The following is a 17,130-nucleotide window of genomic DNA, read 5'->3' as shown; positions in this document are numbered from 1 at the left end:
AGTTTTGGTAGTTGATACATCTCTAGGAATGCATCCATCTCTTCCAGGTTACCTAATTTGCTGGCATAGAGTTGCTCATAATATGTTCTTATAATTGTTTCTATTTCTTTGGTGTTGGTTGTGATCTCTTCTCTTTCATTCATGATTTTGTTGATTTGGGTCATTTCTCTTTTCTTTTTGATAAGTCTGGCCAGGGGTTTATCAATCTTGTTAATTCTTTCAAAGAACCAGCTCCTAGTTTCGTTGATCTGTCCTACTGTTCTTTTAGTTTCTATTTCATTGATTTCTGCTCTGATCTTTATGATTTCTCTTCTCCTGCTGGGTTTAGGCTTTATTTGCTGTTCTTTCTCCAGCTCCTTTAGGTGTAGGGTTAGGTTGTGTACTTGAGACCTTTCTTGTTTCTTGAGAAAGGCTTGTATTGCTATATACTTTCCTCTTAGGACTGCCTTTGCTGCATCCCAAAGATTTTGAATAGTTGTGTTTTCATTTTCATTGGTTTCCATGAATTTTTAAAATTCTTCTTTAATTTCCGGTTGACCCATTCATTCTTCAGTAGGATGCTCTTTAGCCTCCATGTATTTGAGTTCTTTCTGACTTTCCTCTTGTGATGGAGTTCTAGTTTCAAAGCATTGTGGTCTGAAAATAGGCAGGGAATGATCCCAATCTTTTGGTACCGGTTGAGACCTGATTTATGACCTAGGATGTGATCGATTCTGGAGAATGTTCCATGGGAACTAGAGAAGAATGTGTATTCCGTTGCTTTGGGGTGGAATGTTCTGAATATGTCTGTGAAGTCCATTTGGTCCAGTGTGTCATTTAAAGTCTTTCTTTCCTTGTTGTTCTTTTGCTTAGACGATCTGTCCATTTCAGTGAGGGGGTTGTTAAAGTCCCCCACTATTATTGTATTGTTGTCAATGTGTTTCTTTGCTTTTGTTATTAATTGCCTTATATAATTGGCTGCTCCCATGTTAGGGGCATAGATATTTACAATTGTTAGATCTTCTTTTTGGATAGACCCTTTAAGTAGGATATAGTGTCATTACAGTCTTTGGTTTAAAATCTAATTTGTCTGCTATAAGGATTGCCACCCAGCTTTCTTTTGGTGTCCATTAGCATGGTAAATGGTTTTCCACCCCCTCACTTTCAATCTGGGGGTGTCTTTGGGTCTAAAATGAGTCTCTTGCAGACAGCATATCTATGGGTCTTGTTTTTTTTTTTTTTAAAGATTTTATTTATTTATTTGAGAGAGAGAGAATGAGAGAAAGCACATGAGAGGGGGGAGGGTCAGAGGGAGAAGCAGACTCCCTGCTGAGCAGGGAGGCCAATGCGGGACTCGGTCCAGGGACTCCAGGATCATGACCTGAGCCGAAGGCATTCGCTTAATCAACTGAGCCACCCAGGCGCCTGGGTCTTGTTTTTTAATCCAATCTGATAGCCTGTGTCTTTTCATTGGGGCATTTAGCCCATTTACATTCAGGGTAACTATTGAAAGATAGGAACTTGGTGCCGTTGTATTGCCTGTAAGGTGACTGTTACCATATATTGTCTGTGTTCCTTTCTGGTCTATGTTGCTTTTAGGCTCTCTCTTTGCCTAGAGGACCCCTTTCAAGATTTCTTGTAGGGCTGGTTTCGTGTTTGCAAATTCCTTTAGTTTTTGTTTGTCCTGGAAGCTTTTTATCTCTCCTTCAAGTTTCAATGACAGCCTAGCTGGATAGAGTATTCTTGGCTGCATATTTTTCTCATTTAGTGCTCTGAATATATCCTGCCAGTCCTTTCTGGCCTGCCAGGTCTCTGTGCATAGGTCTGTTGCCAATCTAATGTTTCTACCCTTGTAGGTTACATATCTCTTCTCCCGAGCTGCTTTCAGGATTTTCTCTTTGTCTATGAGACTCGTGAGTTTTACTATTAGATGTCAGGGTGTTGACCTATTTTTATTGATTTTGAGAGGGGTTCTCTGTGCTTCCTGGATTTTGATGGCTGTTTCCTTCCCCAAATTAGGGAAGTTCTCTGCTATAATTTGCTCCATTATACCTTCTGCCCCTCTCTCTCTTTCTTCTTCTTCTGGGATCCCAATTATTCTAATGTTGTTTCGTCTTATGGTATCGCTTATCTCTCGAATTCTGCCCTCATGATCCAGTAGTTGTTTATCTCTCTTTTTCTCAGCTTCTTTATTTTCCATCATTTGGTCTTCCAAATCACTGATTCTCTCTTCTGCTTCATTCATCCTAGCAGTTAGCGCCCCCATATTTGATTGCCTTTTTGATTTCTATTTGGTTAGATTTTAGTTCTTTTACTTCTCCAGATTATTTGACCATAGAGTTGAGGGTCCATATCTGGGCTCTCTAGTCTGTTCCATTGGTCTGTATGTCTGTTTTTGTGCCAATACCATGCTGCCTTGTAATCATTGCTTTGTAATATAGCTTGAAATTGGGCAATGTGATGCCTCCAGCTTTGTCTTTCTTTTTCAACATTTCCTTAGCGATTCTGGGTCTTTTCTGATTCCATACAAATTTTAGGATTGTTTGTTCCAGCACTTTGAAAAATGTCATTGGAATTTTGTTTGGGATGGCATTGAACGTATAGATTGCTCTGGGTAGCATAGAGATTTTAACAATGTTTTTTCTTCTGATCCATGAGCATTGAATGTTTTTCCATCTTTTTGTATCTTAGTCAATTTCTTTCATGAGTGTTCTGTAGTTCCTAGAGTATAGATCCTTTACCTCTTTGGTTAGGTTTATTCCGAGGTATCTTATGATTTTTGGTGGTATTGTAAATGGAATCATTTCTCTAATTTCTCTTTCTACAATTGCATTGTTAGTTTATAAGAAAGCAACTGATTTCTGTGCATTGATTTTTTTATCTTGCCACATTACTGAATTGCTGTATGAGTTCTAGTAATTTGGGGGTGCAGAGATGAACCATGAAAGACTGGACTCTGAGAAACAAACTGAGGGTTTTAGAGGGGTTAGCCCGGTGGGTTAGCCCGGTGATGGGTATTAAGGAGGGCATGTACTGCATGGAGCACTGAGTGTTATACAAAAACAATGAATCATGGAACACTACATCAAAAACTAATGATGTATTGTATGGTGACTGACATAACATAATAAAATAAAAATTTTTTAAAAAGGTCATATAAATGGGTTATTGCTGGGCATACAGAACAAGAAGCTGCCCTGTTCAGAAGCCCACATCTTTCATTCCTGACTCACTAATTTTATTGCGCCCCTTCCTTCATCTGATCTTTTAACTGTCTCAAGGCATCTTATCTTATTTCTCTACCCTATCTTTCTCATCTCCACTCTCTCTGTACCCCATCGGTCCTCTCCAGTGCCTCGATCCTTTCTTCTCAGCCCATTTGCTTACAGTTCTCTCCTATTTCTCCCCAGTTCCCATCTTTCTTCTTCATCTTCCCACAAACTCTCTCTCCACCTCCAGTCTTGTTCTGCTTCCCTCCCTCATGTCCTTTCTCTTTATCTCCATCTTACCTGATCCTTTCAATACTTTCACCACCATGAAAACTCATGGAGAAGCCATGCCACAGGTTCAGGTCTAAGGGATGTTTTAGAGAAATGAATCAGGAACCATCAGTGGCATGGTAGAGATGCCCAGAATGGGCAATGCATCTCAAAGAGAGGTTAGAAGGAAAATACAGCCAAATACAGACTGGACAAAAGCCTGGGAAGCAGCATGCAAGATGAGAGAATGTTCTAAGTTAGAGACTGCTCTCTTACTGAGGAAGGAAATTTTAGGGGAAATATTGCTATTTACAGATATGGATTATCTCAGCTGGAAGGTCTGGGGACTGAGAGTGAGGATTTAGAGAGGAAGTTCATATTGAGTAGTTTGGGATTTTTTTCATGTTTAAATAATATTTACATTAGAAAAGATTATCTTTTCAAAAGATTTGAAGTACATCAGGAAAGATAGATGAGGAACATTCATTTTATGATTTGTCATGTGTGTTAATGAAGTTTTAAAAATTTGTCCACAAGGATCATGGTCTTCAGAGTTACTAGAGAACACATACCCAATACAACTCCCCTTCGTCCCCTCTATATCCCATGGTATCTTTGTGTGATAGGAAAAGATTGAGGTGCTTTTTTTGCTTTGTAGAAACCTGACAGGAAAAATAAAATGATTCTGATCTCTAGGCCCATGTTTTATAACAGACCATCCATACCTGAACTTGAGGAAATCACATGACTTACTATTGGGTGAGGGTGAGCGTGGGGAGGACTTTGATTGGATATTTTTGGGAACCCAGATTATAACCAAACTGTGTGATATGAACTTGTAATAGTCAAGGCTCGAGGTTTCACTTCTACACAGAAAAAGGAGCATGCAGGGACTGAAGTTGTAATTTGTCAAAGGGGCTGGCCTTAGCAGAGCTTAACACGTTTATTGTCTATAAATTGGGCATAGCCTCTTTGAGAAACAATAACTATTATCCCTAACAAAATATCCTCATGTGTAGGGAGACAGAAGCAATTATGGAACATTTGTCTTAGTTACTGGCTTTAGAGTATTTCTCTTTTAGTTCAGAAAGAGAAAATGAGTGGGTGACATTCCAGACCTCAAGACCTTGTCAAGCTAGTGACCACTTCCCCTTGAGCACCCGCCAGAGGGCATCCTGTACATCAGAGTTCCTGAGGCTGTAGATGATTGGATTCAGCATGGGGTTGATAACAGTGTTGAAGACCCCAACCCCTTTATCCTTGTCTGAAAGTTTGGCTGAACCAAGTCGCATGTAATTAAATATACCTGAACCATAGAATATACCCACCACGGTGAGGTGAGAGCCACATGTGGAGAAGGCTTTCTTCCTGCCCTCAGCAGAGCGGATTCGTAGAACTGCAGCTGCCACATGGGCATAGGAGGTGATGATGAGAGCCAAGGGGGTACCTGCCATTATGAAACCCACAGCAAAGAGCAGCAGCTCGTTGAGCTGGGTGCTGGAGCAGGAGAGCTGGAAGAGCTGTGGGAGGTCACAATAGAAGTGATTGATCACATTGGGACCACAGAAGTTGAGTGTGGCTATGGCTACTGTGTGAGTCAGTGCATTGGTGAAGGCTAAAGCCCAGGACACAGCCACCAATATCCTCTGGACTCTCTGGCTCATTTGGGTGTTGTAGGTAAGGGGCTGGCAGATGGCCAGGAATCGGTCATAGGCCATGGCTGTCAGCAGGAAGCAGTCTACCCCAACCAAGAGATGGAAGAAGAAAAGTTGTGTGAAGCAGGCTCCATAGGGAATTGTACGCTTGTGGGACAGGAGATGAGCCAACATCGAGGGAACAGTGATGGTGATGCACCCAACATCCAGCACTGATAGGTTCCCCAGGAAGAAGTACATGGGGGTGTGGAGTTTGGGCTCCACCAAGATGGCAGCCAGGATGCTGAGGTTGCCTCCGACTGTGACCAGGTAGGCAAAGAGGAAGACTACGAAGACAACTGGCCACAGCTCTGGTGTCTCCACCAAGCCCAACAGGATGAACTCAGTAATGGCTGTTCTATTGGCCCCAAATTTTGACTGCATTATTTCCTGCAAGGAAACATCCAAGGAGAAAAAGAATCATTCCTCTCAATATATTGATTCAAAAAGAAGAAACCGACTCTGTGGAGCAGCAAAATTTGCCATCCCAAATGGCATGTGGATTATTTTAGACTGATTACTTTTAAAAAACAGAAGTCTCAGGAAGAACCTTTGCCTTCCCCCATAGGCGTAAAAGAATTTATTTATTTATTTATTTATTTATTTATTTATTTATTTATTTATTTATTTATTTATTTTTAAAGATTTTATTTATTTATTTGACAGAGTGAGACACAGTGAGAGAGGGAACACAAGCAGGGGGAGTGGGAGAGGGAGAAGCAGGCTTCCTGCGGAGCAGGGAGCCCAATGTGGGGCTCGATCCCAGGACCCGGGGATCATGACCTGAGCCGAAGGCAGATGCTTAATGACTGAGCCACCCAGGCGCCCTGCATAAAAGAATTTAGATAGAGGACTTGCTCCAGGAAGGGGGCTATCACCATAGATACCTACAGTATCACATAAACTAGGTGTGGTAGAGAGGGAGCATTATAGTGACTTTCAGTCCACAATAGGATTAATTTGACAGAATAAAGTAAGGCTGTAAAAGCTCTCAATATAATTATTCAGGAGGTAAAGCTAATTGGTGTATATGCCTTTCCCAAATACCCATGAAACATTCACCCTCCAAAAAAGCACATGTTGGGACACCTGGGTGGCTCAGTTGGCTAAGCATGTGACTCTTGATTTTAGCTCAGGTCATGATCTCAGGGTCGTAAGACTGAACCCCTCATTGGGCTCTGTGCTCAGCAAGGAGTCTGCTGGATATTCTCTCTCTCTCTCTCCCCCTTCCCCTTCTTGTTCCCTCTCTCTCAAATAAATAAATAAATTTTTTTAAAAAGAGCATGTATAAACCTGAAATTCAGAAAATTCCAAAAGAATTAAGAATACAGGTAATAATATTTAATTGCAATCCAATTTAAGGAAAAATGATTTTTTAAAAATAAATCCCTTTACCCCAAAGATACAAATGTAAGGATCTGAAGGGGTACATGCATCTCAATGTTTATAGCAGCAATGTCCACAATAGCCAAACTGTGGAAAGAACCAAGATATCCATAGACAGATGAATGGATAAAGAGATGTGTTGTGTGTGTGTGTGTGTGTGTATATATATATATACACACACACACACACAATGGAATATTATGCAGCCATCAAAAGGAATGAAATCTTGCCATTTGCAACAATGTGGATGGAACTGGAGGGTATTATGCTGAGCAAAATAAGTCAATCAGAGAAAGGCATGTATCATATGACCTCACTGATATGAGGAGTTCTTAATCTCAGGAAATAAACTGAGGGTTGCTGGAGTGGTGGGGGGTGGGAAGAATGGGACGGCTGGGTGACAGACATTGGGGAGGGTATGTGCTATGGTGAGTGCTGTGAATTGTGTAAGACTATTGAATCACAGATCTGTACCTCTGAAACAAATAATACATTATATGTTAAAAAAAAAAAAGATAGCTGGAGGGGAAGAATGAAGGGGGGGGAATTGGAGGGGGAGACGAACCATGAGAGACGATGGACTCTGAAAAACAAACAGGGTTCTAGAGGGGAGGGGGGTTGGAGGATGGGTGAGTCTGGTGAAGAGTTTTAAGGAGGGCACGTTCTGCATGGAGCACTGGGTGTTATACGCAAACAATGAATCATGGGACACTACATCAAAAACTAATGATGTAATGTATGGTGATTAACATAACATAATAATAAAAAAAAATCCCAGTGTTTTAAATAATCTGTAAGAAACAGTTGGACCAGAGGGAATTAAAACTAAAACTAAAGAACATCAGAGAAAGGTGAAAAGGGGAGAGTGAAACCAGCACACACTGGAATATATGGATTATCACTAAATCAGTGTTCATAAGCAAAGTTATAGCCCTAAGTATATACATTAAAAGCAAAAAATAAGAAAGTGATTAAATAATCAGATCAAGACATTAGAAAAAGAACTATAAGAAATGGGGAGAGGCTGGTTAAGAGTTACAAACTTTCAGCCATAAGAGCAATAAGAATTTGAGGATCTAGGGGTGCCTGGGTGGCTCAGTTGGTAAGCATCTGCCTTCAGCTCAGGTCATGATCCTGGGGTCCTGGGATCGAGTCCCGAATCGGGCTCCCTGCTCTGCGGGAAGCCTGCTTCTCCCTCTCTCGCTGTCCCTCTCTGTCAAATAAATAAATAAAATCTTAAAAAAAAAAGAGAATTTGAGGGTGTAATGTTTAACATGGTGACTATAGTTGATAACACTGTACTGTATAATTGAAATTTTCTAAGAGAGTAGAACTTATATGTTTTCACACACAAACAAAAAGGTAAATATGTGAGGTGAGGAATGTGTTAACTTGATTGTGAGAATCCTTTCACAATGTAAACATATATCAAACCATCATGTTGTATACTTTAAATATATTATAATTTTATTTGTCAGTTATACCTCAATAAGGCTGAGAAAATATAAAATAAAATAACATTTTATGAGCTTTTAAAAAAAGAGAAATGAAATGTAATACAGGTATTTAGTACATGATATAAGTGGCATCTTAAATGAATGGGAAAATGTACTATTCGATAAGTGCTATGAGGACAGGAGTACATCTCTCTGGGAAAAACTGAAGTTGTACACATGCCTCATATATTTTGCAAAAATAAATTATAAACAGATCAAAAATGTAAATATAAAAATTAAACTGGGAAGCTTTAGGGGAAAATGGAAGAATTTTAATAGTGTAAGGATGACTCAAAATATAAAAAAAAATTAAAAATAACCAAAATTAATGATTCTATTAAAATTCAAAAATTCTGGCAAATTAGCTAAGCTGGAACTTAATTTCCCCAAATCTCATTCTCTGTATGGTTGCAGGTTAGGTTTGGCTACAAGGAGAATTTGTAGGATAGTTGTAAGGCAGACATGAAAGTTAAAAAAAGCAATTTGGCATTATATTTCAAAATCACAAATGTGTTTTCTTTTTACCTGGAAATTCCACTTCTGGGAATTTATCCAACAGATATGGTCACAAAGAAGAGGTGACATATGCATGAGGTTATTTGTTGCAGCATGGTTTTCAAGAGCAAATAATTGAAAATAACCTGTGTTCACCACGAGAGGGCTGAGTAAATTAATTTGTATATCCTTACAAGGGAATACTATGCAGCTGTAGGAAACAGTTCTGTCTGTGCTGACTCAAGAGATATCAAAGTCATATTATGAAATGGAAAGCACAACTGGTTGAAGGAATATAGTATTCTTTGGTTTGTTTTAAAAAGAAGGGAAAGAGCACACTCACACACACCCACACACTCACACACTTGCACACACATATGATACAAATCTTCTAGTTATGGAATGACTGAGTCATGGGAATAAAAGACACAGTATAAGGAATATATCAGGGATACTGTAGTAGCAATGTAATGGGACAGATGGTAGCTACACTTTTTTTTTTAAGATTTTATTTATTTATTTGAGAGAGAGAGAGCACAAGCAGAAGGAGTGGCAGGCAGAGGGAGAAGCAGGCTCCCTGCCGAGCAAGGAGCCCGATCCCAGGACCCTGCGATCATGACCTGAGCCGAAGGCAGATGCTTAACCAACTGAGCCACGCAGCTCTCCTGTAGCTACACTTCTGTTAAGCATAGCATAATGTATAAACTTGTCAAATCCCTAAGGTGTACATCCAAACTAATGTAACATTGTGTATCAACTATACTCAGATTAAAAAATAATAAGAAGGGCGCCTGGGTGGCTCAGTTGGTTAAGCAACTGCCTTCGGCTCAGGTCATGATCCTGGAGTCCCGGGATCGAGTCCCGCATCACGCTCCCTGCTCAGCAGGGAGTCTGCTTCTCCCTCTGACCCTCACCCCTCTCATGCTCTCTCTCTCATTCTCTCTCTCAAATAAATAAATAAAATCTTTTAAAAAAATAAGAAAATATAGGTCTATGTAAATAATCAGATAGACTATCATCTGGCCAAGAATAAGCAAGAAGAAAAGGGATGAATACAAACAATTAAGAATAAGGTAGGGTTATTGGGGTGCCTGGGTGGTGCAGTTGGTTAAGCATCCAACTTATGGTTTTTGTTCAGGTCATGATCTTAGGGTCATGAGATCGAGCCCTGCATTGGGCTTTGTGCTCAGGGCAGTCTGCTTAAGTTTCTCTGTCCCTCTCCCTCTGTTCCTCCACCATGCAAGCTCTCACTCTCTCAAATAAATAAATGAATCTTAAAAAAAAAGGGGGGGGCGCCTGGGTGGCTCAGATGGTTAAGTGTCTGCCTTCGGCTCAGGTCATGATCCCAGAGTCCTGGGATCGAGTCCCACATCGGGCTCCCGGCTCAGTGGGGAGCCTGCTTCTCCCTCTGACCCTCTCCCCTCTCATGCTGTTTCTCTCTCACTCGCTCTCTAAAAAATAAATAAAATCTTAAAAAAAAAAAAAGAATTAGAAAGGATGATAACCAGAGATAGAAAAAGAAAAAATTAAATTTTAAGAGAATACTCCCTATAACTCTATATTATTTAAATGGAAAATTTCAATAAAATAGATACAATTGTAGGAACATATAAATTAAAATATATTCCAGAACAGTCTCAATACCCAAGTAAACCAGAAACAGACAAGAAAGTCAAAAAAATTGTCAAAGAAATAATTACCCTAGGTAGCAATCTCTAGCCTCATAAAACTGAGATGTTTGATTTAACTTCAATGAATAGAATATTCTCATGTTATGTAAACTGTCCTGCAGCACCAGAAAAAATTTTAAGCTTCCCAATACCTTTTTAAAAAAATTGTAGTTGACAGACAATGTTATGTAAGTTTCAGAGGTACAATATAGTGATTGGACAAGTCTATATGTTATGTTATGCTCACCAGAAGTGTAGCTGCCATCTGTCACCATACAGTGCTATACAATACCGTTGACTATATTTTCTGTGTCTGTACCTTTCATCCCTGTGACTTATTCATTCCATAATTGGAAGCCTGTACCTCCCATTCCCCTTCACCATTTTGCCCATCCCTCTACTTCCCTTTTCTCTGACAACCACCAGTTTGTTCTCTGTATTTATGAGCTTTTTGTTGTGTCTTGATTTTTAGATTCTACATATAAGTAAAATCATATGGTATTTGTCTAACTTGTTTCATTTGGCATCATACTCTCTAGGTCCTATAGACTTTTTATGAAGTTAGCATATATTTGATACTAAAAATATAAAATTTTTGGAAGAAATATATGAAATATCACTAGAGAGCAACTTTAGTTGTGACTACAGAAGCAAAATGCCAAATATAACTACAGGAAATTTGAAATATCAGAATATTTAAAAGAATCTCTCATGATTAAGAGACCTCTTATAAAAAATTGAAGATGATTTAATATAAGTAAATGTATGCATATAATATATCAGATCAATTGCCTAAAAGGTACTTTTTACAGGTTATAATCCATTCTTGATTTAAAAGAAACAACGTCCAGCTATAGTTATCTAGGAATAGAGGGATACTGCAGGATCATTTCTAATGGAGAAAAACAAACAGGAGTAAGAGAGGGATCCCCACCATTACAACTATTTTTATAATTGTCCTAGAATCATTATGAAATTAATGTCAAGAAATAGAAAAATCAAGTTTATGTATTGAAAAGGAAGAGAAAGCAAGTTTTTTGATTGTCCACAAAAAATGAAGAATTATTAGAAAAAAGTAGCAAGATAAAAATCAAATATACAAAATCTGTACATTCCTTATATACCATCAGTGTATATTGGTAGGAAACATAAAGCAAAAAACAAATTAAAAAGTTAAATTCTTATGATATCTAAAGCAGGATGCAAAACTGTACAACATGGTATTATTTCAATATTAACATAGACAGATACCACTCATACTCTCGCACTCACACACAGAAACAAGACTGTAAAGAAATACTAAACTTTATTAGTGGTTTGAGTAATAATACGAATGGATTTTATTATCTTCTACTCTTCTCTACTTTCTGGTTTGTCTACAATGAATGCAGATTATTTTTTATAATATTTTATGAAGTACAACCTCCTGGGCATGATCATGAAATGCTTACTAAGTCCCACATCACAATGAACTAACTGCACAAAAGAGAAACCAGAAACCCCTTCCCCTATGATATGTACAGTTCAGGTTGTCCCAATATCTTTGATACTGACAGAATTTCCTCGGGGCAGTCTCTGACAACAGTTGCAGCTAACAGCTGTTAGGAGAATTACCTGTGCACAGTTCCAAGTGCTTTATATGTATTAACTCCTTTATTCCTCACAACCTTCACTATGAGATGGATACCTTTTACAATCCCAATTTATAGAAAGAACACGACTCACATAAAGCATGTAGCAGAGGCAGGATTTTAACTCAGGTCATCTGACCCTAGAGCTCCTGCTCTTAACCTTTATACATACCACCACTCAAGGTAACCCAAGGCATCTGAAGGATCATGAAGCCAGGTAGTTCTGAATTCTCTCTGAATCTATTTCTGACTCATGCTTATGACTCAAAGACCCACTCCCGCTGTAGCTGTGCCCTTGCAGATCCCAAAGTCTTGCCTTGCAGGCTGCAGTTGCTCAGGTTCAAACAGGTGCCTTGGTTGGATCACACCCACAGTCCCCAGTTGCCCAATTTCCCCTTTTTATTTTAACCCATGTCATCAGATTGCAAACTCTGACTTCCTACATCCCCACCTTTGCTTTTGCTATTTTCACTATATAGAATATCTGTCTTCCATTGTCACATGGTCAAAGTTTTCAAGACTCAGCTCAAATACTTCCTCTTCTAGAAATGTCTTCCTGATGTATGCCCATTTTAAAGTGATATTTGCATCTTCAATATTCCCAACACACTTTAGTTGTATTCTACATGGCACTTACCACTGTACCTTCTAGCACAATCATTTAGTGATTTAGTGTTGTTCTCTCAGTCCAATTGAAGCATGAGATTCATGTCTGAATTTAGGAAATATGTACATAAACTCATTTTAGTTATACACCATTTCATAAATGAATACAGCACTCATTAACAAATAGGTTTTCTGACAAAGAAGGCATCATTGTGGGATATAGTAGTGAAGAAAGGGTTTCTGGACAAGTGGGAATTAGTTCTAGACTTTGAAGGATTGGTATGATTTGGACAATGTAGAATCAAATGAAAGGCACAAGTGACAGTTGTAGGAATGACTTATCTAGATGGAGCATGCGGTGCATGTAGCTATCTATACACTGACTTACAGATTTTTATATAAATTTCTCACATATTTTCTACAATCAGAAGACATATTCCTCAAAAACGAGTAAGTCATGAGTCAGAATGATATGCTCCCCTAGTAGCTTCTGTCTGGCCCTCGGTCAACGAGGGATGAAGCTTACATAAGATCTTCTAAATTCTGGGTTGTTCACCCAACTATTGACCTAGGATCAGTCTAGGATTAATTAGTCTGTGGCTAACCAAATCACAAGAGTTATAACTGATAAGGAAGCCCTTCTAGATCACCACTCTTGGGGGTCCATATGAGTCCCAGGCTTCCCTCAATGGTGTGGGAATTCCCTGCTCTGAAGTCCCTGTGGGTTCTCCATGTAGTAGTGTTGGGCTCAGTGAATTGGTGAGGCCACCCAACAAGGATTGGGTTCTGGGCAGGGAAGTTGAACACTGAATCTCATCCCACTCATCCCTTACAGTCAGAAGAAAAACTTCATCTAGAAAAGAGGGCATTGGTAAAGATGCCTGGAAGGGGAACCTCAGTCTCTGGGTAATAGTCCCAGCTCTTCCACTCACCTGATCCTGAGCACGTCTCTTATTTTTGCTTTTGAGACTTTGGTTGCTGCACCTGTAAAACCAGGAGGTTTGACTTACTCAGTAACAAGTAAATTTCCTTCCATTTTACACAAGAGCAGAGGGAGGGCCATGAGAAAACTCACCTGTAACCACACGTAGACCAGTGAGGTTGCATGGGAAAGGATGTAAGGGGGGGTGAGAATCTGTACAAGCTTGGTCAGCTACTCCAGGGGTGGGGGTCAAGAGGGGGTATATATATGGAAATTAGATAGAGACCATCTCTGTCATGGGACTTCTCCACCACAGGGCAATCCTCTTGAGTCCTTAAAGTTGCCCAAGAGCAGGGAGGAGGAGGTGGGGAGAGCTAACTAAATAATACAAGTCCTAATAAATAGAGCAGTAGTAAAACAGTGGTGCCTCATACCTCTGTGGTGATATAGAATTTCTCCAAATCTTTATCTCCATCCCCCATACTGATCTACGAGGATAGATGGGGCAGTTATTCTAATAACTCCATTTAATAGAAGGGGACATAAGGGGGATTTTTGCTTTCCCAAGGTCATCCAGGGAACTAGACACGGAGTCACCCCTGAATCTGGGTCCCCAGTCTAGGTCTTGCTCTCCCACATGCCTGGTCCAGACAGGATTTGGGGGCAGAGACAAGCTGACTCCTAAACTGGGGATGAGGAGGAAACCTGCCTTGGATCTGGGGATGAGGAAGAAACCCAAGAGAAGAGGCAAAAACTGGGGATGCCCTTTCCAACTTGCAATTCTTAATGAATCCCCAGGATCAAAATACATTCCCCCCTAGGGCCTTGTTAGTGAGGGCCACAGGCACTGTGTCTTGGGAGTCCCAAAATGATCCTGAGAGAGTTGATTGAAGCATTGTGCTGTGCTGGGAGGGACCAGGGGACCCCTGGGAAGTTGCCCCCACCATGATTATCTGGGCCAGGCCCTTAGAAAATAAGAATTCAGTGATAGAGATGATGAGAGAGGAAGTTGGAGAGGTTGTATAGTGTAAACCTTGACTCTTACGTCTTCCTCATTAATAACTCACCTAAGTCCATGTGATTGCTTACTCTCTTTGGGAAGCCTGCTGGACTTTGTAGACAGATAGACCTGCTCTTCCAGCTATTAGCAACTACTAAACCTCTTTGGACCCCAGTTTCCTTATTTGTGGAATAAAAAGGTTGTTGGGAGGATTAAATGAAATAACACACGTAGAGTTCCTAGTAGGAGACCACCAATGTTATTAACATAATAATAATTGATAACATGAACATGACCCCACACTATAAGATTTATATACACTAAATCCCAATCAACGCTTACAACAATTCCATGAAGTAGGTATCTTTACTATTCCCATTTTAGACATAAATGATTGAGGTTCAGAGTGACTCAGTAATTTGCCTAAGGCCACATACTTAGGGCTTTGAGGAGTTGGGGCTCAAACTTGCATTTGTCTGATTCCAAGGTACATGATCTCAACAATTATGCTATGTGATTGACTCTTCCACCCCTGTCCAATTAACCCTTGTCCACCAAACAATATACTTGTTTATACTGTTGTTTGTGACCAATATTGCTTCTAATATGCCATGGACTATGCTCCAGGATGAGCCTAAGGCATCCTTCTCTCAGTAATAGCGGCCTCTCACCACCCCAGTACCTTAGTCCACAACAATGGGATTGACTTCCAGCTGCTGCCTCCAGTGTAACCATCTTGCTCTCCAATTATATCTGCTTATTCTCACTGTAAAGAATTATGACCTTGACTCGGTGCTCTTATGCCCCAGGTCCTGAGTCAGGGCTTTGATCCACCGTCACCAGGACTGTGCTGTTGCTGGGGTCCTGAGTCAGTTCTCACCCAGCATCACCAGGGCCAAACTGCTACTGCACCCTGCCACCTGGGCCCAAGCCACCATTGCCCCTTGGTATCCCTGGGCTAGCCACTGCAGCCTTTCCCTTCCCTCTCAGAGTCTGAGTCACTGTGAGCCCCAGAAACCCAGGCCCTGGTTCTGTGTTCATGTGTCAGACACCAACACTACCACCACAGCAAGCCCTTGATCCCAGGACCCTGGCCTTGTGGCCACCGTGACTGCCAGCCCACCAGACCTGGTGCCGAGAGGGCTAGAGCTTACCCCCATGGGCAAATAGGAAAACAGGAGAATGCCGGTAGCCTTTACCACCAAGGACCCCAATAACCCTAGCTGCCACTGTTTGGGCCACTAAAGACCCCTGTGGTCTTTGCCAATGTTGAACTAAAAAGCATCTGTGCAGCAAAGGAAGCTATTAATAAATTGAAAAGGCAACCTATGACATGGGAGAAAGTATTTGCAAGCCATATATTTGATAAGGGGAGTTAATATAAAAAATATATAAAGAACTCACTCAACACAGTAAGAAAAACAAATAACCCAATTTTAAAAATGGGCAAAGGATCTGAATCAACATTTTTCCAAAGAGACGTCCAAATGGCCATCAGGTACTTGAAAAGGTGCTCAGCATCCCTAATCATCAGCACATTAAAACTATCATGAGATATTACCTCACACCTGTCAGGATGGCTATTAACAAAAAGACAAGAGATAGTGTTGATGAGATGTGGAGAAAAAACAAACCTTGTGCTCCCTTTGTGGCAATGAAAATTGGTAGAATCACTATGGAAAACAGTATGGGAGTTCCTCAAAAAACTAAAAATAGAACTACTGTATGATCCAGCAATCCTACTTCTGGCTATAGATATGAAGAAATGAAATCATTATCTCAAAAGGGTATCTGTATTTCCATGTTCACTGCAGTGTTATTCACAACAGCCAAGATATGGAAATAACTTAATGTCCTTTGACAGATGATTAGATAAAGAAAATGTGATATATAGATAGATACTGATACACACACACACACACACACACACAACGGAACTCCTGACACTTCTGATAGTGAGGATGGAGTCTGATAGCATTATGCTAAGTGAAATAAGCCAGAAAGAGAAAGACAAATTTGGTATGGTATCACGTGTATGTGGAATCTTAAAAGCAAAAAAAAAAAAAAAAAAAAAAAAGCCAGCTTCATAGAAACAGAGTAGAAGGGTGGTTGCCAGGGACTGGGGTGAGGGCAGCATGGGGAGAGTAGGGCAAAGGGCACAGGCTTTCAGTTATAAGATGAATAAGTTCTGAGGATCTAATGTACAGCGTGGTTACTACAGTTGATAATACAGTATTGTATACTTGAAATTTGAGTGGATATTAAACATTCTCACCACACATATACACACATGAATTAACTATGTGAAGTAAAGGATGTGTTAATTAGCTTGTTCTTGGTAATTATTTCGTGTGTGTGTGTGAGTGTATACATATCATCATGTTTTATACTTTGAAATATACAATTATATTTGTCAACTATTCCTCAATAAACTTGGGAAAAATTAATTCCAAGTGAAGAAAGACTAATGGATTGTATTAGTTAGCTCAGGCCTCCATAACAAAATACCATAGACTGGGTGTTTTAAATTAAACAACAGAAATTTATTTTTTCACGTTCTGAAGGCTAGAAGTCCAAGGTCAGGTGCCAGCATGGTCAGGTTCTGGTGCGGGCTCTCTTCCTGGCTCGCAGATGGCTGCCTTCCTGCTGTGTCCTCACGTGGCATGTTTCTTCCTCTCTTATAGGTCACAGTCCAGCAGGTAAGGGCCACAACCTAATTCAACCTTAATTACTTCCTAAAATACCTCAGTAATACTTCCTAATTAATCTCAT

At 40.0% G+C, this 17,130-nt stretch overlaps 2 protein-coding genes across 3 annotated transcripts in view; one reads left to right on the top strand and one right to left on the bottom strand.

Annotated features, from left to right (window-relative positions):
• LOC123853571 (olfactory receptor 3A10) overlaps positions 1-17,130 on the top strand; it is a 268,345-nt gene that overhangs the window by 200,627 nt on the left and 50,588 nt on the right. The window lies entirely within an intron of this gene.
• Positions 4,589-5,548, bottom strand: LOC123842205 (olfactory receptor 3A1). Its single transcript, XM_045871594.2, has one exon. The coding sequence runs from the start codon at positions 5,534-5,536 to the stop codon at positions 4,589-4,591; it is 948 nt and encodes a 315-aa protein (XP_045727550.1). The 5' UTR covers positions 5,537-5,548.

Source organism: Mirounga angustirostris, unplaced genomic scaffold, assembly GCF_029215605.1.
Source record: "Mirounga angustirostris isolate CCGP_5_RB_7025 unplaced genomic scaffold, mMirAng1.0.hap1 SCAF_17, whole genome shotgun sequence".
NCBI classification, from domain to species: Eukaryota; Metazoa; Chordata; class Mammalia; order Carnivora; family Phocidae; genus Mirounga; species Mirounga angustirostris.
Note: the sequence above shows the minus strand (reverse complement) of the source record. Positions and strands in the feature narration are given on the sequence as shown.